At 42.3% G+C, this 21,080-nt stretch overlaps 2 protein-coding genes across 2 annotated transcripts in view; both read left to right on the forward strand.

The window, feature by feature from the left end:
• Positions 1-8,656, forward strand: part of LOC132392812 (pituitary tumor-transforming gene 1 protein-interacting protein-like) — a 35,211-nt gene extending 26,555 nt beyond the window's left edge. Inside the window, exons 5-8 of the mRNA XM_059967212.1 lie at positions 1,464-1,572; positions 3,874-3,939; positions 6,854-6,900; positions 7,772-8,656. Coding sequence (XP_059823195.1) covers positions 1,464-1,572; positions 3,874-3,939; positions 6,854-6,900; positions 7,772-7,818 — 269 coding nt within the window. The 3' untranslated portion in view covers positions 7,819-8,656. The remainder of the gene's footprint in view (positions 1-1,463; positions 1,573-3,873; positions 3,940-6,853; positions 6,901-7,771) is intronic.
• An 11,525-nt stretch (positions 8,657-20,181) lies between these two features.
• Positions 20,182-21,080, forward strand: part of LOC132392121 (cyclic nucleotide-binding domain-containing protein 2-like) — a 39,344-nt gene continuing 38,445 nt past the window's right edge. Inside the window, exon 1 of the mRNA XM_059965970.1 lies at positions 20,182-20,195. Within this exon, the coding sequence (XP_059821953.1) occupies positions 20,182-20,195 (14 nt within the window). The remainder of the gene's footprint in view (positions 20,196-21,080) is intronic.

Here is a 21,080-nt window from a genome sequence, read left to right on the forward strand (position 1 = left end):
TTTCATCATGGCTGATACATTTTTCCCCTCAGCCGTAATCTCCTGCCTCCCCCCTCCTCTCACCGGGGTCCCTTCATGCCCTGGTTGGTCAAGAATTTATTGACCTCTGCCTTAAATATACATAAAGACCTGGACTCTACAGCTGCCTGAGGCAATGAATTCCTGAGAGCCACCACTCTCTGGCTAAAGAAATTACTCCTCATCTCCGTTCTAAAAGGATGTCCCTCTATTTTGAGGCTGGATCCTTTGATCTTAGACTCTCCGACCACAGGAAACATCCTCTCCACATCCACTCTATCAAAGCCTTTCACCATTCAATAGGTTTCAATGAGGTCACCCCTCATTTTTCTGAATTCCAATGGGGGGGGTAGTAGTTTTCAGGAAATAGGGAGACTGCATGAAGACCATCAAGAATTCTTCATATGACAAGCTGTTTAATTTTGGAATCGTTTTTGTGAGCCTCCTTTGAACCTTCTTCAGTTTCAGCACATCCTTTATAAGATTAGGGGCCTAAAACTGCTCACAATGTTCCAAGTGAGGCCTCACCAGTGCTTTATAATATCTCAACATTTCATCCTTGCTTTTATATTCTAGTCCACTTGAAATGAAAGCTAACATTGTTTTTGCCTTTCTCACCACAGACTCAAAGTGCAACTTAACCTTTGGGGAATCCTGCACAAGGACTCCCATGTCCCTTTGTGCCTCACGTTTTTGTATTTTCTCTCCATTTAGAAAGTTATCAGTTCTTTCATTTTATCTACCAAAGTTCATGACTATACACTTCCCAACACTATTATATCTGCCACTTCTTTGTCCATTCTTCTAATCTGTCTACATCCTTATGTAGCTGCCCTATTTCCTCAAAACTACCTGCCCCTTTACCCATCTTCATATAGTCTGAAAACTTTGCAACAATGTCAACAATTCCAATATCCAAATTATTGACATACAACGTAAAAAGTACAAGTCCCAACACAGAACCCTGTGAAACACCATTAGTCACCGTCAGCCAATGAGAAAAGACTCTCTTTGCCTATTGCCAATCAGCCACTGCTTTATCCATGCTAGATTCTTTCTTGTAATTCCATAGGCTCATAGCTTGTTATTAGCCTCATGTGGCAACTTGTCAAAGGCCTTCTGAAAATCCAAGTATACTACATCAACCGATTCTCCTTTGTCTATCCTGCTTATTATTTCTTCAAAGAATTTCAATAACTTTTATCAGGCAAGATTTTCCCTCGAGATAACTATGCTTCTCCATTTCCCCCATTACATTTCTTCTTCATTCTGACATTTGGTCTGAACCTCTTGACCATGTCTGCATGCGTTTATGCGTTGCTGCTACATGATTGGCTAATTAGATATTTGCTTCCATGAGCTGGTGTACCTAATAAAGTGGTCACTAAGTATATGTGGCTAATTCTATTGAAGAAATAAAACTGAATTTCTCTCTTCTTTTACAGTGAACTTTGAAGCATTGATCATTGCCATGTCAGTAGTTGGGGGAATTATCATCTTGTCCATATGTATCTGCTGTTGCTGTTGCTGCTGCAGGAAGCAGAAGAGCAGCCGGTGAGTCTTTGGACTTCTATATAAAAGTGTGGGACAGTGCTGACAGTCTTTTCCTTTGTCCCCCAGTCAGCTTCTCAATGAGTTATGGAACATGAATTATAATGTTTCCATTCAAGAAGGAAGGTTGGTTCGGGAGATTGCATTTTGTTCTGGTCTAATACAAAAGAAAATAGTAGTCAAATAATTTAAATTTAAAATATTATGCCCAGGTGAAGGCTGAACAAACTGGCGTTCTCATGAAAGAGGATGAGGTTTATCTAATTAGGGTGCTTAAATAAACTAAAAGAATTAAGAGTAGGAGGCATAAATTGAACCATAAACTAGCCTCTAAAGTTTGGAGTGATTGCTTTTTCCAGCGTAGTCTGAATGTGGAATTTGTTATCTCAAAAATTTGATTAAGAGTGCAAATCACTGAAACATTTGGCACCTAATAAAGAATATGTGTGTGTGTTAGAGGATGTGAAGAATTTGTGTAGAGTAGAATGGATATTGAACTGAATGGTCTATTTCTGTACGAAAAGTCTGTGATTCTTCTTTAGATTGCTCCAATTATAGGAAATTAGCCCATGCATTCTGCTGTATTCCGGTGCTGTAGAGTGACTTTATTTCAGCTGGTGAAACTGCTTGCTTAGCCGAGGTGAACTTGCAAATTTGAATGCTGAACACTCAGTTCAAGAAACTCAGAAATTTGTCTGAATAGGTTCATGACTGATTTGAAAATGTGCATCTCCATTATTTCACAATTGATGACAAATTGAACACTGGTGCAAGTCTCATAGAAACATAAAAAACCTACAGCACAATACAGGCCCTTTGGCCCACAAAGTTGTGCCAAACATGTCCTTACCTAAGAAATTACTTAGGGTTACCCATAGCCCTCTATTTTAATGAGCTCCATATACCTGTCCAGGAGTCTCTTAAAAGACCCTATCGTAACCACCTCCATCACCGTCACTGGCTGCCCATTTCATGCACTCACCACTCTCTGCGTAAGAAAAACTTGCCCCTGACATCTCCTCTATGCCTACTTCCAAGTACCTTTAAACTGTGCCCTCTCGCATTAGCCGTTTCAGCCCTGGGAAAAAGTTTCTGATTATCCACACGATCAATGCCTCTCATCATCTTGTACAACTCTATCAGGTCACCTCTCATCCTCTGTTGCTCCAAGGAAAAAAGGCCGAGTTCACTCAACCTATTCTCATAAGGCATGCTCCCCGATCCAGGCAACATCCTTGTAAATGTCCTTTGCACATTTTCTATGGCTTCCACATCCTTCCTTTTGTGAGGCGACCAGAAGTGAGCACAGTACTCCAAGTGAGTCTGAACAGGGTCCTACATAACTGCAACATTACCTCTTGGCTCCTAAACTCAATCCCACGATTGATGAAGGCCAATACACCATATGCCTTCTTAACCACAGAGTCAACTTGCACAGCAGCTTTGATTGTCCTATGGACTCGGACTTCAAGATCCCTCTGATCCTCCACACTGCCAAGAGTCTTACCATTAATAATATATTCTGCCATCATATTTGTCCTACCAAAATGAACCACCTCACACTTATCTGGGTTGTACTCCATCTGCCACTTCTCAGTTCATTTTTGCATCCTATCAATGTCTCACTGTAACCTCTGACAGCTCTCCACGCTATCCACAATACCTTGAACCTTTGAGTCATCAGAAAATTTACTAACCCATCCCTCCACTTCTTCATCCAGGTCACTTATAAAAATCACGAAGAGTAGGTGTCCCAGAATAGATCCCTGAGGCACACCACTGGTGAACGACCTTCATGTTTTGGACTTGCAGATAAGATTAATGATGTTGACCTAGTGCTTAAGCTTTAGGGCTTGCTGGGTTAGGATAAGAGGAAGGATTGGCTGGGGCTGAGGGGGAAGGGTTGAGGTGGTGTGGAGAGGAAAACCAGTTGTGTAAGGAACTGAAAATGTTTTGGCTTTAAACTTTCCAACAAAATTGATCAGGAGTTGATGGCTTAGTATGGAAGATGAGGCATTGGAAGGAATTCTTTAATGACACCACACAAAACTAGTGAGCATCTCTATGAACAGAAGAGTGCATTGCTTACGTTGACTCATTCTTAAGTGACCTCTGGTCTCATTATGGATCCGTGATATCTCACTTGCCTCTGGGAGATTTCTTCTGTGCACTGGGGCACATCAGAAGATATTAAGAATGTAATAGGTACAATATATAGAAAAATACTTGCACTTTTAACTTGTTCTTTCAATCTGGGTACAAGTAGTAAGCTTTCAGTTTTAAGGCATATCTTTGATCCAACAGGAATGATGCTGCAGATCAGAAACTGGAAAGAGAAAAGGAACAGAGGAGAATGCGGCAAGAAGAAAGGTGAGGAAAACTGACAACTTTTCAGTTGCTACACCAGTGACTTTGGGCATCTTTCCTGTTTTTGCCAGCCACTCCCTGCCTTCCAGGTGGTCTTCATGAATAACATCCATTTTGGCTTAGACGTCTGTTCTTGAAAATGTTGAGAAGCCACACTGTTTCACTGCTCTCTGTGATCGGGGCAGTGTCTCCTGCCCCATACCCTTTCTCATTTATAGTCTGCGTGAGATTAGTTACTACCTTGATCAAAAAGGCTTTTCTTGCTTATTCTTTATAAAACAAATGACTTTGCAAGTCTTCAATGTCTTTGGCTCAAATGGAAAACTGGTCTTTGACATAGATGGAAGACAGTAGATGCTGGGATATGAAACATAGTAATAGAAGAGCTTGCTGGGTCAGGCAGCATTTATGGAAGCAAAGGAATGGTTGGAGTTACAAAATCATAGTCTACCTAAAGATTAGCTTTATTTGTCACACGTACATCGAAATATCAAATCCTACAGTGAAATGCGTCCCTTCCATCAAATCAAATTAGTGAGGGTCATGCTGGGCAGCCTGCAGGTGTCATGTCTCTGCTGCCAATGTAGCCTGCCCATAATCCTAATCGTACATTTTTGGAATGTGGTTAATTTAAGGTTGAGACGTTGCATCAGGGCAAGGAGGGAAAAAATGATTACCAGTTAGTAGCAATGTGAAAGGGGTGGGATAGAGTCTGGTAGGTGATGGTGGAACCAGATGGAGAGGGGATGATGAATAGATGGGAGAGAGGATGATTGGGACAGAGGCTGTAGGTGATAGGTTGAGTAAGGTGGGGAGGGATTGGTAAGACCAGTGGTGTTATGGTTTGTAACTCTAAAAGCCAATTGAAAGTAAAACATGGGAGCCAGGGATAATGTGCCTGTTTTGTTTTGCTTTACTGAGGCGTGCACATATGACATGGTGGCGTAATGATGTATGTGATTCACATACTTCTTGCATAAACCTTCATGAATCTTTGTGAAGAGGCTTCTCAACACATCAACAGTGGAGGCTGTTGGGAACACTTCTGGCCACTTTATAGCTGCATCCACTACTACCAATAAATTTGTGTCCATGAATGGTCCAGCAAAACCTACATGAACCTTCTACCAAGGCAATGCAGGTCATTCCCAGGGATGGAGAGATGCTGCTGTTAGCATCTTCTGGACTTGTTGGCATCCCGGACAATGCATGGCAAGCTGCTCAATCTGCTGATCTGTTGCAAGCCACCAGACAAAGCTTCGAGCCCACATTTTCATTTTCACCACACCTAGCATGTAGCTCTTTGAACACTTCATTTCTGAACTTGGATGGTACAGCAACTCTCAGTCCTCACATTCTAGCCATTTTGGGTGGCCATGTAGAACTAAGACAGTGTGCAGTCTTTTCTGGTTTCCATTTTGATCATCTTGGCTATATTACAGAGACTTTTGATTTGCATTATTGAGAATATGTCAAGAGGAGTGTTCTCTTTTGTAAATTTTTTTGGGTATTTCCTTTTCCTAGGATAAAGAGGACAATCCAACATTTCCATGATTTGTTGTCTTGAATTTGATCTTGTATCACTCTCCACAACCAGCAATTCACTAGGTGTGCTGTTCCTGGGTTGACCCTTGCATTCACACTTGGATCTCCTGAAACTAACTCTCAGTGCAGCATTAAGCCCATTTCTGAGCTGACAATCTCTTCAATTCAACCATGTAAGCTAAATTAGAATCTCCTCTGTTTTGATCCCACCTATGAAACCTAACTTGTTCTACTTTCAACAATAGTTTCAGTTCTAAATGTTTCTGCATTACATTCACGATATCAGCAAAGCTCATTTCAGCTGGTTTGGTTGGAGCAGTTAAACTTCTAAGCAAACTGTATGCTTTTCCACCTGTTACACTGTGCAAAACTGGCATCACTTTTCATTGCCTATTTCATTTGCTATAAATACTGCTCAATTCACTCAGTATACATCACCCAATTAGCTGCTGTGTAATCGAACACGTCTATCTTGATGATGTAGCCAGCCATTTCAACCTTTTTAAAAATTTATTATTATTGCACCTGGGACTCACTATTTGTGAACCCAGGAATTTCATCTGTTTTCTTCCTTTCCCTTTTAAACTCGACCATCTTTCTGCCTTTGTGAAGTAAAAACATACTGCACATCAATAAGGAGGTCGTCGTCTTGGGTTCATTTTAAAACTTGCTCATCACCAGTGTTATATTTTGTAGCTCCAGAAACTAAATGAAAGAAAAACATGAGAGCTGGGAATAATGTGGCTACTTTGTTTTACTTCAGTGAGGTACACACATATGAAGTAGTGGCGTAATGACATATCGTATGCATGTACTTCTTGCATATAACCCATAATGAATTATGTAAACAAAGAATGTGTTACTTGATGTGCTTAATCAAACAACACATTTACAATATTACTCAAATATTACATATGCTACACATGGAACCAGGTTGGAGGATGGGATGGGAGGGAAGAACAAAGAGAGGTGAAAACCAGGTGGACAGATACAGTATGTGGTGGAGAGCACCCAGTGTGTACCTTCCCTCTGCCAGCAGCGGCCATCTCCTCCTGCTTCTTGTTGCTTGTCATTTTATCTTTTCTTTCCGCTGCCAACCAACCCGTCTATCCTTAGCCTTCTCTACTGCTACATTGAGGCTAAACACAAGAAAAACCTCTTGTCTTCTGGTTGGAAACTTTTCAACCCAATTATATGAATATTTTACAGTTTTGGGTGGCCCACACGAGCAGTGGTCTTCGTGTGGTCAGTGAGACTGGCATTGTGGTGATCAATGATAAATCTTATCCTATATGGTTGTGGGATGTCACTGCTGTACATTATTTGAGAAGTTCCACTTGACCTTATTTCAAACTTCATTTTTGTCCTGCAGGAAAAGCGAAATGAAAGTTCGGCATGATGAGATCAGGAAGAAATATGGTGAGGAACTGCATTTTGGAAAATTTATTTTGCCTTTTGAGAGTATTCCACTGTGCCTGAATTAGGTTATTCCCCATTAATTTTTGCCACTTACAGTACCATGTTTGTTGCATGTTTTAAGACAGATCTGTTAAATTGCAGCTATTTTTACCATCTAGAAGAGTTAATGCTTCACATAGGTCTCCACCCATCTACATTCAACAAAATCAAGCCTTCTCCATTGTGTTATCTAACTTTATCATTTCCATTTCTGATAGTGCAATAAATTTTCTATGTTTGTTTATTTTGACCATTCTTTTCAAACAGAGTTCATCTTGGTTTTCTGTTGATTCTCAAAGCTTCTAAATTTTGTTTTGATTTGGAAGGACCCTTGTTGCATGTGTTTTGCTCTATATACCTGCATACTGGTATCTATTATCTATTAGCAAAATAATAGTACTTCAAAGAAAAAAAAGCATGTAGGCCTGAATAATGCAAGTTATTTCGAGGGACTAAAGGCAGGAGGTTAAGGTGCAAGTGGGAGCCCATGTGTTGTTTGGGGGAAAAAAAAGTACACAGCCTGGTACCTAAGGCACATTGTGCTTTCATTTAGAAGACTAGATGGATTGGTAGTCATACAGACAAGAAAATGCCTGTCTTTGCACTGCTAATTCCCTCATGAGGCTTTACTACTTTAAAAATGGACTTGTAATTAAATATCTATTTCAATTAATGGAGAGAAAATGTATTTTTTCGAGCAATTGTTGTAAGCACCTTCTTACTCAAGCTGATTTACTCAAGAGGTTTTGCTTGTAAGAAAAATTAAGTTTTGTGCATTAAATATGCAAGTGTAAAATTGTGAATTTTAACATCTGTGTTTTGTTTCCTTCAGGTCTCTTCAATGAACCAAATTCTTACACCAGATTTGAAAACAACTAATGCAGTAAAGTGCAGACAGTTCTATTCCAAAAGATTCCAAACAAAGTGTTTCGATATCGCAATGTCTTTTATATACTGTACTTACTAACCTTTCCTGGAAGTTTAGATGAAGTGTAATCAATCTTAAGTTTACAGTTTTTATTCACCAGGGGAAGATTTTTTTTTAATTGTCAAAAACTCAAGACCAGATCTTGTTTAATCCTGTCAGCAGAAATTTTATTCTGTTACTGGTATTTTGCACTGGCAATTACTGGTACCAACAGTGAATTGAGTTTTGACGATAGACCAATCTACAGGTGGCTGGTTTTCTGACTTCACTAATACAATTCAGCCTATTTATATTGCCTATTTCAAAATATAAATAGAAATTCTTTTAATTTCCAACAGGATACCTACCTAATTTAGGAGCCAAACTTGTGCCTTCTCGCTCTATTCCATTTTGTTACAGAGACTGGATTACTTTCTTTTTTTATCTTGTCTCCACTTGATTTATATACATGGGTTGAATGAAGCCCTTTTTATACCAACACTGGTAAACCAAAGAGTGAAGAAGTTGAAAGTGCTACGTTTCCAAATAGTTTTGTGAAAAGGGATGCAGCAAAGAGTGGGGAATGAAGCCTGGTACCTTTTAGTTTAATAGAAAATCACTTGTGCTCGTTGTGGTCATGTTTGTAACTTTACTATTGCCTTGCACGCTGTAGACTGATCAATTGCATATTACTAGAAAAAGACCACTCACGTTGCTTATTGAGTGTGGAAAAAGCTGCAAAGAAAACTTTTAACTGCTGGACTGTATTCCAAAATATTAAAATAAAGAACAAAGCCATTGAGTGTTGAATTTTTGAATTGAATTGAACTATTGTGGCACATGGGAAACTCTGTATGACCCAATGTTAGAAACTTGCAGAGTTGTTCAGCAGGGGGAAGGACAGTTTGACCCACTAGGGCCTTGCTGATCAGCAATCACCCATTTACACTAATCCTGTAAAGAACTACATTTCTTTATTTTTCCATGTAGTTTTCAACATGTTCAAGAAGGGTAATGTAGGTGATAAAGGAAATAATGAGCTGATGAAACTCTCATCAATTATAAGTAAGTTATTGAAGAGGGTTGGTGCGTGGCCTAGTGGATAAGGAATCAGTCTAGTGATCTGAAGGTCACTGGTTCGAGCCTCAGCTGAGGCAACGTGTTGTGCCCTTGAACAAGGCACTTAACAACACATTGCTCCGTGACGACACCTGTGCCAAGCTGCTTGTCCTAGTGCCCTTGGACAACATCGGTGGCATGGAGAGGGGAAGGCTTGGGCAACTGCTGGTCTCCCATACAACCCTGCCCAGGCCTGCACCCTGGAAACCTTCCAAGGCGCAAATCCATGGTCTCACGAGACTAACGAATGCCTATATTTTATTGAAGAGGATTCTTAGAGACATGAGTATTTGGAAAACCATGGCCTCATGGCATATCTTTGTCCAGGGCAGGTCATGTTTTACCAACATAATTGAGTTTTAAGAGAAGGAGATGAAGGTGATGGATGAACATAGTTGTGTCCATTTGGATTTTACTAAGGAGTTTGTTTGACAGAGTTCCTCATGGTAGGCTGATCCAACAGTTAAGATGCATGGAACCCAGGGTAGCTTGGCTGTTTGGATTCAGAATTGGCTTGCTCTTAAGAGACAGTGGGTAATGTGGAAATATGTTATTCAGGTTGGAGGTCACTGGTGTTTCACTGTGATAGGTGCTGTGGGAGCTCTCTTGCTTATGACATGTAGATGACAGATGAAAATGTAAATGTGGACTTAGTAAGTTTGCAGATGACAAAAGTTGAAGTTGAAGACAGTGTAGAGGGCTGTCAAAGGATACAGCAGGATATACATCAGGGATGGCCAACCTATGGCGCATGCACCAAAAGTGGGGCATTGGATGATTGGAAGTGGCACATTGCATCCCAGTGATAATAATAAAAAAGTAAGCCTACTCATGCAAAAAGTATTAACCAAAAACTGATTAGTAGAAAAAAATCTATAACAGGAATTCAAGCAACTTAGAGCTAGAAATATGTTTTACTGAGAATAAATCTAAAACTTTTTTTATCTAAATCTAAAACAATTATTTTTAGCGATTTTATTATTTCGTGCACATCTTTTGGCGAATGTTATCTTCTTTCATATTAATCTGTTTTCAATTTTTAAAAAAATCAATGAGTCAAACCAGGAAAGAAGGACTTTTGTTCTGCAGTTGTTCCATAACTGTTCAATACACGTTTGACACTTGTTTGATCCTGAGGCGCTAGGCGTCTGCACCAGCGGTGCGTCGCAGGTTTTTGCCTGTCAGTTTACAATTGACACTGGTGTGCTACAGAGTTGTGCTTTGCTCATCCTTTGTGAACATTTGCAGTTTTGTACTTTTTCGAAAATTAAGCCTAGTTTTTACATTCAGTTACCTGTCACAGTGCAAAAGAAAAGCAGAAAGTGATAGTAAGCGTGAATTCAATGAACAGTGGGAAAATGAGTTCTTATTTATAGCGGGTCCGTCAGGAAAACCATTGTGCGTTGTTTGTGAAAACACTTTCTCACATAATAGAAGACATGATCTTAATAGACACTATAAAACACAACATCAGACTGAAATAGACGGAAAACTGAAGCTAGTGCTTGGGTCTGAGTTACGGAAAGAATATGTGATTAAGAAAAAGGAAATCAAAAGAAGACAAAATATATTTGTTAAAAGTCTCATTAAGGTAAGTAATGTTTATCTTGTTTTTATATTAAATCAATATATTATGTAAAAATGCTAAATACATCTATTAACATTTTTACAAGAATTGAATGGGGGTACAAGAATTGTATGGTGCATCTGAACTTGTGAGTGAAAAATTGGCACATGGAATGTGAAAGGATGGCCACCCCTGATATACATCGTATACAGAGAGTACAATCCAAACACTTTAGAAGGTCTAATGTACATGGTGAATGACAGAATCCTTAATCAGAATCAGGTTTATTATCATCAGCATGTGACGTGAAATTTGTTAACTTAGCTGCAGCAGTTCAATGCAATACATAACATAGAAAAAAATAATTTAAAAAATAAAATAAATCGATTGCGGTATACGTACATTGAATAGATTTAAAAGGTGCAAAAAACATACTGTATACAGTATTTTGAAAAAGTGAGGTAATGTTCGAAGTTTCAATGTCCATTTAGGAATCGGGTGGCAGAGGGGAAGTAGTTGTTCCTGAATCGCTGTGTGTGTGCCTTCAGGCTTCTGTACCTCCTACCTGATGGTAACAGTGAGAAAAGGGCATGTCCTGGGTGCTGGAGGTCTTTAATAATGGAAGCTGCCTTTCTGAGACACCGCTCCCTGAAGATGTCCTGGGTACTTTGTAGACTAGTACCCAAGATGGAGCTGACTAGATTTACAACATCCTGCAGCTTCTTTCGGTCCTGTGCAGTGGCCCCTCCATGTCAGACAGTGACGCAGCCTGTCAGAATGCTCTCTACGGTACATCTTTAGAAGTTTTTGAGTGTATTTGTTGACATGCCCAATTGGTTCAAACTCCTAATGAAGCATAGCTGTTTTCTTGCCTTCTTTATAACTGTCAATATGTTGGGACCAGGTTAGATCCTCAGAGATCTTGACACCCAGGAACTTAAAACTGCTCACTCTCTCCACTTCTGATCCCTCTTTGAGGATTGGTATGTGTTCCATTGTCTTACCCTTCCTGAAGTCCACAATCAGCACTTCCACTCCACTCCACTAGTTGATATATCTCACTCCTGTATGTCCTCTCGTTCCTACCTAAGATTTTACCAACAATGGTTGTATTGTCAGCAAATTTAAAGGTGGTATCCACACAGTCATGTGTATATAAAGAGTAGAGCAGTGGGCTAAGCGCATACCCCTGAGGTGCACCAATGTTGATCATCAGCGAGGAGGATATATTATCACCAATCCACATGGATTGTGGTCTTCCGGTTAGGAAGTTGAGGATCCAATTGCTGAGGGAGGTACAGAGGCCCAGGTTCTACAACTTCTCAATCAGGATTGTGGGAATGATGGTATTAAATGCTGAGCTATAGTCGATGAACAGCATCCTGACATAGTGTTTGTGTTGTCCAAATGGTCTAAAGCCATGTGGGGAGCCCCTTCGATTGCGTCTGCCATTGACCTATTGTGGTATTAGGCAAATTGTAATGGGTCCAGGTTCTTGCTGAGGCAGGAGTTCAGTCTAGTCTTGACCAACCTCTCAAAGTATTTCATCACTGTTGAAGTGAGTGCTACCAGGAGATGGTCATTAAGGCAACTCACATTATTCTTCATAGGCACTGGTATGAATTGTTGCCTTTTTGAAGCAAGTGGGAACTTACGCCCATAGCAGTGAGAGGTTGAAGTACAAGGGGATCTTGCAGTCTGAGTCCATAGCTCACTGGAAGTGGCGTCTCAAGCATATATGGTGTATATGGCACATTTCCTTCATTAATCAGGGCATTGAACACTGTTACAGGCATATAAAATTTTGTTAGGCTGCACTTGGAGTATGTGTGCAGTTTTGGTTGCCCCATTAGAGGAAAGACATGGAGGTTCTGAAATGGGTGCAGAGAGGTTGCTGGGGTGTTGCTTCGATTAGAGTTTGCGCTATGAGAGTTTGGAGACCTGATAGAAGTTTATAAAGTTATGAGAGACATATATCGGGTCAGAATCTTTTTCCCAAAGTAGCAACATCAAGTACTTCAGAGTATGCATTTAAGGTGAGAGGGAAAAGATTTTACTTAATTTTTTTACAGTAATGGGTGCCTGAAGTGGGCTCTTAGGGGAGTGTTGGAAACTGATATGATAGTGGTGTTTAAGAGGCTGTTTGTTAGACACATGAATATGGAAGTGTAGGGATCATCTGCTGGCTGAACAGAATTAGTTTGATTCAGTTTGTTTGGTACAGGTGTAGGCCAAGGGGCCTGTTCCTGTGCTATACTCCCTACGTACCTCCTTCCAGATTCTATATATATACATGTGGTGAACTACATATACCTGTCTGGACACGCCCCCTGCTGACTGCTCCTGTGGCTCCTCCCACAGACCCCGGTATAAAGGCAATTGAGGCCTGCGCCCGGCCTCTCAGTCTCCAGGATGTAGTATGGTGGTCAACCACTGCTTGTTCCTTCTTCCAGTCAATAAAAGCCGATATCTCGCCTTTACGTCTCAGAGTGAGTTATTGATGGTGCATCAATTTTATTGACTGGATGAAGGCCCTGTCCCCCGTGCTGTACCTCCTGCTTTTAGTTGCCACCGGTTTACAGTTGGGGGTCAGGTTGGTGAACAGCGATGGGGGAGGGATCTTGAGGGTGGAGAGACTGCAAGTGGTGTCGGTAGTGCAGCTGTCGGCATGGCGCTGGGCGGGACGTGTGGTTCGGGGTGTGTGTGTGTGTGTAGTAATGGGGTATATGGCGAAGTCCCACCAAACTGAGGATTCCTGACAGTGAGTGGTGGGAGGGGCCCGTCATACTCCATAGTTACGCTTTCGAGGTGGCTCTGGAAGTCCAGCCCCAATAGCACAGTTGAGGCATGACCAGTAGCGCAAAGTTCCTATATTCTGTGCCCTGCACCACCAATGTTGCTACACAACCCCCCGGATGTCTGTGGAATGCGACCTAGAAGCCAAGGTGACCCTCTGGCTTATTGGCCGTGTCATATGTCCACAGCGTTGCACTGTGTCCAGGTCAATAAAACTCTCAGTGCTGCCCGTGTCAAACAGGCAACTAGTTCTGTGCCCATCCACCAGGATGTCCATCATTGACCTTGCAAGCTGGTGTGGGGCGCTTTGGTCAAGGGTTACGGTGGCCAGAGTTGAACCGCAGTCTTGGTGCCTGGTAAGCACCGGTGGGTCGGGGGGGGGGGCGGGGCGAGGTGGCGCCGACAAAGATGGCCGCCCACATCCGGGCATGCAAGATGGCGGCCCCCACGTTTCACACGGGTAGGGGGCGGGGCATGGTGACGCCGACAAAGATGGCCGCCAACATCCAGGCATGCAAGATGGCGGCCCCCACGTCTCACACGGAGTGCTGCTGGACCCCACATGCGGTTTAGACTTACAGACCTTGGCGAAATGGCCCTTCTTCCCGCAGCTGGAGCAGGTCGCTTCTCGAGCCAGGCAGCATTTTCGGGGTTGCTTTTCGAGTCAGCAGAAATAACACAGCTCGGGCTTTCGCCTGGCCACCGCCGTGGTCGGATTCGGGGAGTTCGTGGAATCACGACTGGCAGCGGCGGTGGCGAATTTGCTCGTGGGAACCAGTGGCAGAGGGGTCTGAGGTGTCCACGGAACTGGCGGGGAATCACGCGGCTGGACAGCATCAGCGTTGTGCAGCGCAGCTTCCAGCATGTCAGCCGTCTCGATCGCCGAGCGTTAAGATCCAAACCACATGTCCCGCCCAGTGCCATGCTGACAGCTGCGCTACCAACACCACTTGCAGCCTCTCCACCCTCAAGATCCCTCCCCCATCGCTGTTCGCCAACCTGACCCTCGACTGTAAACCGGTGGCAACTAAAAGCAGGTGGTACAGCGCGGGGGACAGGGCCTTCATCCAGTCAATAAAAGCCGATATCTCGCCTTTACGTCTCAGAGTGAGTTATTGATGGTGCATCAATACACACACACTCACTCACTACGTTTTTTTTATTGTGGCCGCTAAACCTACCAAACTTCTTTTGTTGGTGAGTGAAAGCATAATTTGCAGCAGCCAAAGTATATAAATCACCTATGCTGGCATGAGAGCAGCGGGGAGAGTATGAGTCTTGTTTAGGCCTCCCAGTCATTGTGTTGCTGCATTTGGACACTGTGCATTCAGGCTCTCCCATCGAGGCTCATTGAAGTTAAAAATCAAATGTTAATTCAGAGTATGAGCATGATTTGGGCAGTTTTGTGGACAGTTTCGTGTTTCAGAGCGTTGGTGTAATGTCCTTCTGAAAAGATCTTGTTCAGGTGATAGTGAAGTTGGTTTTGTTCTGTTGGTTTTGTGCAAGGGAGGGGTTTGGGGTTTGATGTTCCAGTTTTCAATGTGGGCCATCTGATAGGTTTCTTTCAGTGGGGAATTTGAGGATTGCGAAATTTGTTTCTTTTTTTCATGTGGGGCTGGGTGTTGATAGCTTTTTTCAACAGCTCCCTTTTTTTTCTGTATTTCATGGCTACTGGAGAAGACAAAAATCAGTGTACATGCATAATTTAACAATAAGATAAACCTTTCAATACAGGGCCCCATCATTTAGGAGTAATTGCACAGCACAATGGTGCAACTGGTATGTTACACACAGGAAATGCTGGAAGAACTCAAGTTCATAAGATCCTGATGAAGGGTCTGAGCCTGAAACATCGACGAGTTATTCCTCTGCATCAATGCTGCCTGTCCTTGCTGAGTTCTTCCAGCATTTTGTGTGAGGTGCACTGGATTTCCAATATCTGCAGAATCTCTTGTCTTTATAACTAGTAACGCTGATGCCTCACACTTCCAGTCGTGAGGTTCAGTCTTGATCTTGAATGCAATCTAGTGTTCGCCCCTTCACTCTGTAACTGCTTGGGTTTCCTCCCACGCCAAAGGAAATGCATGTTGGTAGATTAATTGTCTGCTGTAAATTGCCCTTAATATGTAGGTGAATGGTAGAATTTTGGTGGGGGTGGGGGGAAATTAAGTTAATGGTAAAGTGGGAAGGATAAAGTGATTATAATTAGGGTCTGTTTCTATATTGTATCTTTCTCAAAGGGAATGTGATCTGCAGACAGAAGACCACAAATTGTAGAAATCTGAATTTTAAAAAAGCTGGAAATACTCTGCAGGTCAAGCAAAATAAGCAATGAAGAAAAATAGTTTATGTTTCAGATCAATGCTTTGCTCTGGCAAAATTAGATAGCAGGGAAGGGTTCCTTGGAAGTGGCTACACAGGTCGATAAGGCTGAGGAGAGATCTATAAGGTTATGAGAGGCATAGATAGAGTAGACAGAGTGTATTTACCAGGTTTGAAATGTCTAACAACAAAGGGCATGCATTGAAGGTGAGGGGGGTAGGTTCAAGGGGGATGTGAGGAGTAAGTTTTTTACTCAGTGATGAATGCCCTATATGATGGTAGAGGCAAATACTTTAGAAGCTTTTAAGAGATGACTGGATAGGCAGATGTATGTAAGGAAGGTGGAGGGTTGTGGACATTGTGTAGGTAGGAGGGATCAGTGTTTGGGTGTTTTTAATTTGTGCTTCAGCTGGCTTGGCACAACATTGTTGTCCAAATTGCCTGTTCCTGGGCTGTACTGTTCTGTGTTCTATGAATGTTTTAAGTTGCAGAGAGGGTAGAGAGCAGGCAAAACAGATGCAAGTGTTGATGCTGGGTTGAAGGGTGGGCAAGCCTTATAATTGCGCAACAGGAAATTTGAGGGTTTTGGTCCACTGGCTCTTGTATTCATACTGTTTCAATATCCCTGTATCCTAAATAACAAGTTGTACACATGTAGGTTACTACTAAAGATTTTGCAGCAATGCTGGAACTTAGAGCACAAAACAGTGCTGGCAGTTGAGAGGGTGGGTCTTCCCGAGTAAGTTATTGTGATTTTTGTTTGAGACACTTAGATATTTGATGTGTGTTGAACACCTTCGGTGTTACAAAGCACACCTACACTGAGTGTCATAATGAAAGAAAACTTGCCAACAATTAAGATCATAAGACATATGTCACAAATGACATGGGTAGAAAAAGGGATGAGGTCCTGTGAAGTGAGCATAGGGAGTCATGAAATGGGTTAAAAAGCAGAAGCTTGAGGATAATCTTCCCTGGATTGCTCTCTGTGCCACAAGCTAGTGAGGCTAAGAAAATGGCAGAGGAGTGTATGCCTGCAGATTTGAGGCAAGGGGCAGGGAATCAGATTGGTGGGCCGTTGGGGTCTTTTCTGGGGCAGGAGGGTGGGTTGCACCTGAACTGAGTAAGAAGCAGATTTGCTGGTGCTACATGAGAGGGTTTAAGCTAAATTAACAGGGAGCTGGAAGTTGAGATAGAATTCGATGACTTTAGACAGGACATGCAGCAGCGTGGCAGAGTGTGCGGAAGCAACCTGATTAAATTACATTTATTTCAATGCAACAGGCCGGTCAGGTAAGGTGGATGAGCTTAGGGCTTAGACAACTGAATTGGGACTGGAACATTATAGTCATTACAGAAAAATGGCAAAGGGTCAGGATTGGTCAGTTAATATTCTGGGGTACAGGTGCTGTAGGTGGGAGACAATCATGGCAGTAGTCTGAGATGAAATTACTGTGGGATCATTCAGTGAGGCATTTTGGGTGGAGCTGAGACATAAAGGAGATGATCATATTGCTGGGAATGTACTATAGGTCCCCAGATAGTCACCAGGAATTAGAGGAAACAACATGCTGGGAGATTGCAGATAGTTGCAAGAATAATAGATCTGTCATAGTAAGGAATATTAATTTTGTTAATATACACCAACGGCAAAAAGTTGATCTAAAATCAAAACAAAATCAATTGCCACCAGCCTACAACCCCGTGGAGCTGTTAAACTTGCATGACGCATCCACAGTTCCAATGAAAGCTCCGAAGAGTCGAATTCCCTAGTTCAATCCTTTATTAGCAATTAGCAAACATGTAGTTAAGCACTACTGAGTGTTATTTCAGCGGTCAGCAAAGATATGATCATCACAGTCCCAAGCTACAAAAATAAGCATGAACTTATCCCCTTCATTTTCACATACCCCCAACTAATGAGACTAGTTACCATAATATACAGAATAAATGCGCAGCACACTATACACAGCTCCTACATAGAGTGAGATTGCTGTAGTGCTAAGGGGTTAGATAGGAGAGGATTCAGAAAAGTTCCTCATGCACTATATTGAAGGCCTTTCCAGAGAGAGGGCAAAATCTGACCTACTCTTGGGAAATGGGGCAAGACAAGTGACTTTTTGCAGTGTGGGAACACTTTACACCAATGATCGTAGTTTTATTAGTGTAAATTACTAATGGAAAGGGAAATAAGTGATCCACAGTTTCAGCTTCTAAGCTGAGGCGAGGTATATTTTGGCAGTATTAACACACGCAATGCTGGAGGAACTCAGCAGCTCAGGCAGCTTCTATGGAGGAAAATCAACAGTCAATGTCTTAGTCCAGGACCCTTCATCAGCAGCAGTCAATCGGAGAGATTGATAGACTGAGAAGGTGTTGTTCACTCAGGTTCATTAATTAAATAGAAAAGGCAATGACTCGCAGCAGTTTGAGCTTTGAGGTTGTTGGAAGGCAGAGAGACCTCCAGTGTCCCTAAAAACTACACCTGTGAGAAGTGCATCCAGCTCCAGTTTCTCACACTCCAAGTTAAGGAGTTGCTGGTGGAATTGGATCATTTGGGAGGCTGGGGTGGGGGGGTGTTGGTGATACATTGGACATGTAGAGAGGTAGTTCCACACAGGTGCAGGACACAGGAAACCAGATGACAGTCTAGAAGTGGAAGGGGTTAATACTGTAAGTGCAGGGCACCTCTATGGCCATCCCCCTCAAAAACAGGTATACCACGGGATGTTGTTGGGGGGATGACCCAACAAAAAAAAGTCACAGTGGTCAGGTCTCTGGCACTGAGTCTGGCTCAGTGGCTCAGAAGGGAAGGAGAGAGAGAGGTGAGCTATGAGCTGTGGTGAGAGGGGATTTGATAGTTAAGGGAACAGAAAGGAGATGCTGTGGACAAGGACAAGATTCCCAGATGAATGTTGCCTCCTGGGTGCCAGGGTCAAGGACACCTCGTAACGCATCCTCAACTTTCTTAAATAGGAGGGTGAACAGCCAGAGGCTGTGGTCCATGTAGGTACCAATGACATAAGTAGGAAGAAGGACGAGGTTCTGCAAAGTAAGTTCAGGGAGCTGGGTGCTAGGTTAAAGGGCAGGACCTCCAGGGGTGTGATCCAGAAATAAGTGCTAGTGAGGCCAGAAATAAGAAGATTATACAGTTTAACAAATGGCTAAGGAGTTTGTGTAGGAGAGGGCATACAATTTTTGGATCATTGGCCTCTCTTCCAGAGAAGGTGGACCCTGTACAAAAGAGATGGTTTGCACCTGAACTGGAAGGGAACTAATATCCTAGAAGTAAGGTTTGCTAGTGCTGCACTGTTGAGGGGCGGGGGGGGGGGGAATTAAATTAGAATTTCATGAGAATGAGAACCAGAGTGCCAGAGCAGGCAGTGGAGAAGTTGTAGAGACAGATGTTGTTAAGACATCAAACAAAGTCAGGATTCAAAAGTTTGAGCATGGTGCAACTAATGTCTTGAGTTGCGTATATTTCAGTGCAAGAAGCATTATAAGAAAGGCATGGATCAGCATCTGGCATTATGATACTGTAGCCATTAGTGAGGCTTGGTTTCAGAAGGGGCAGGACTGGCATCTCGATGGGGTTCCCTTGTTTTAGATAGGGGGGATTAAAGGAGGAGGGGTGGTGTTACCAGTCAAGGAAAATGCTCAGTCAGGACAGATTAGAGAACACGTCTAGTGAGAAGTTATGGGTGGAACTGAATAATAAGAAAGATATGATGACCATGTTAATGGGGCAATATTACAGAGCACCCAACAGTCCGAGGACCTTTGAGGAACAAGTATGTAGAAATATTACAGATTGTTTCAAGAAATATAAAGTTGTTATGGTAGGTGATTTTAATTTTCCATACATGAGGGGTGATTGACAAGTTAGTGGCCTAAGGTAGAAGGAGTCAATGTTAGAAAACCTAGCACATTTATTTTTCAACATAGTCCCCTCCTACATGTACACACTTAGTCCAGCAGCCGTGGAGCTTCTTCCATGTAATGAGAGCTGTGTAACTCATCTCCTTCCACCTTAGGCCACAAACTTATCAATCACCCCTGCTGGGGACCACCTGGAGGTCCAAGACGCTCTCGTTACATGCACATGCAGTTCAACTCTTTGAGTGACAATACAGAAAGTTTGAAGTTAATAACTCATCTCCTTCTACCTTGGGCCACAAACTTATCAATCACCCCTGCTGTGAACCACTTCTACAAAGAAGGGATTCGTATGCTCCATGACCACTGGACTTAGTGTGTAAATGTAGGAGGGGACTATGTTGAAAAATAAATGTGCTAGGTTTTCTAAAATTGACTCCTTCTATGTTAAGCCACAAACTTAGCAATCACCCTTCGTATTGACTGGGAATTCCATACTGTAAAAGGACTAGGTAGGATAGAGTTTGTCAAATGTGTTCAGGAAAGTTTTCTTAATCAGTACATAGAAGTCCTAATGAGAGAGTGCTATTAGGCAATGTGACAGAGCAGGTGACAGAAGTTTGTGTAGGTGAACACTTTGTATCTAGTGATCACAATGCATGAGAACACGTAAGAAAGAAATCAGGAAGGCTAAAAGAAGGTATGAGGTTGCCTTAGCAGATAAGGTGAAGGAGAATCCTTCAGATATGTTAAGAGAAAAAGGATTGCAATGGACAAATCTTGTCCTCTGGAAGATCGGAATGGTAATTCATGCCTGGAGCCAAAAGAGATGGAGGAGATCTCAAATGCATTTTTTGCATCTGTATTTACTAAGGAGGTGGACACAGAGTCTATAGAAGTGAGGCAGAACAACATCAACTTCATGGAGTCTATATAGATTACAGAGGAGGAGGTGTTTACTGTCTTGAGGGAAATCAGGGTGGATAAATCCCCAGGGCCTGACATGGTGTTGCCTCAGACCCTGCGGGAGACAAATGCAAACATTGCCAAGGCCCTAGCAGAGATATTTAAATCTTCCTCAGTGACAGATGAGATGCAGGAGGATTGGAGGCTAGCAGAATTTATTCTGCTGTTTAAGAAAGGCTCTAAAAGTAAACCAGGAAACATAGACGTGAGTATGTTATTAGTAGTAGGAAAGTTATTGGAAGATATTGGAAGTTGCTAGAATATTTGGATAGACAGGGACTGATTAAGGATTGTCAGCATAGCTTTGTATGTGGTAGGTCATGTCTAACCAATCTTACAGCTTTTTGAGGAAGTTACCAGGAACGTTGATGAAGGTAAGGCAGTGGATGTTCTTTACATGGATGTTAGTAAGGCGCTTGGCAAGGTCCCTCATGGGAGGCTGGTCATGAAGGCTCAGTTGCTTGGCATTCAAGATGAGGTAGTAAATTGGATTAGATGTTGGTTTTGAGGCAGAATCCAGTGAGTGGTAATAGAAGGTTGCCTCTCTGACTGGAGGCCCATGACTAGTGGGGTGCCACAGGGATTGGT

Source organism: Hypanus sabinus, chromosome 4, assembly GCF_030144855.1.
Source record: "Hypanus sabinus isolate sHypSab1 chromosome 4, sHypSab1.hap1, whole genome shotgun sequence".
In the NCBI taxonomy this organism is placed as follows: Eukaryota; Metazoa; Chordata; class Chondrichthyes; order Myliobatiformes; family Dasyatidae; genus Hypanus; species Hypanus sabinus.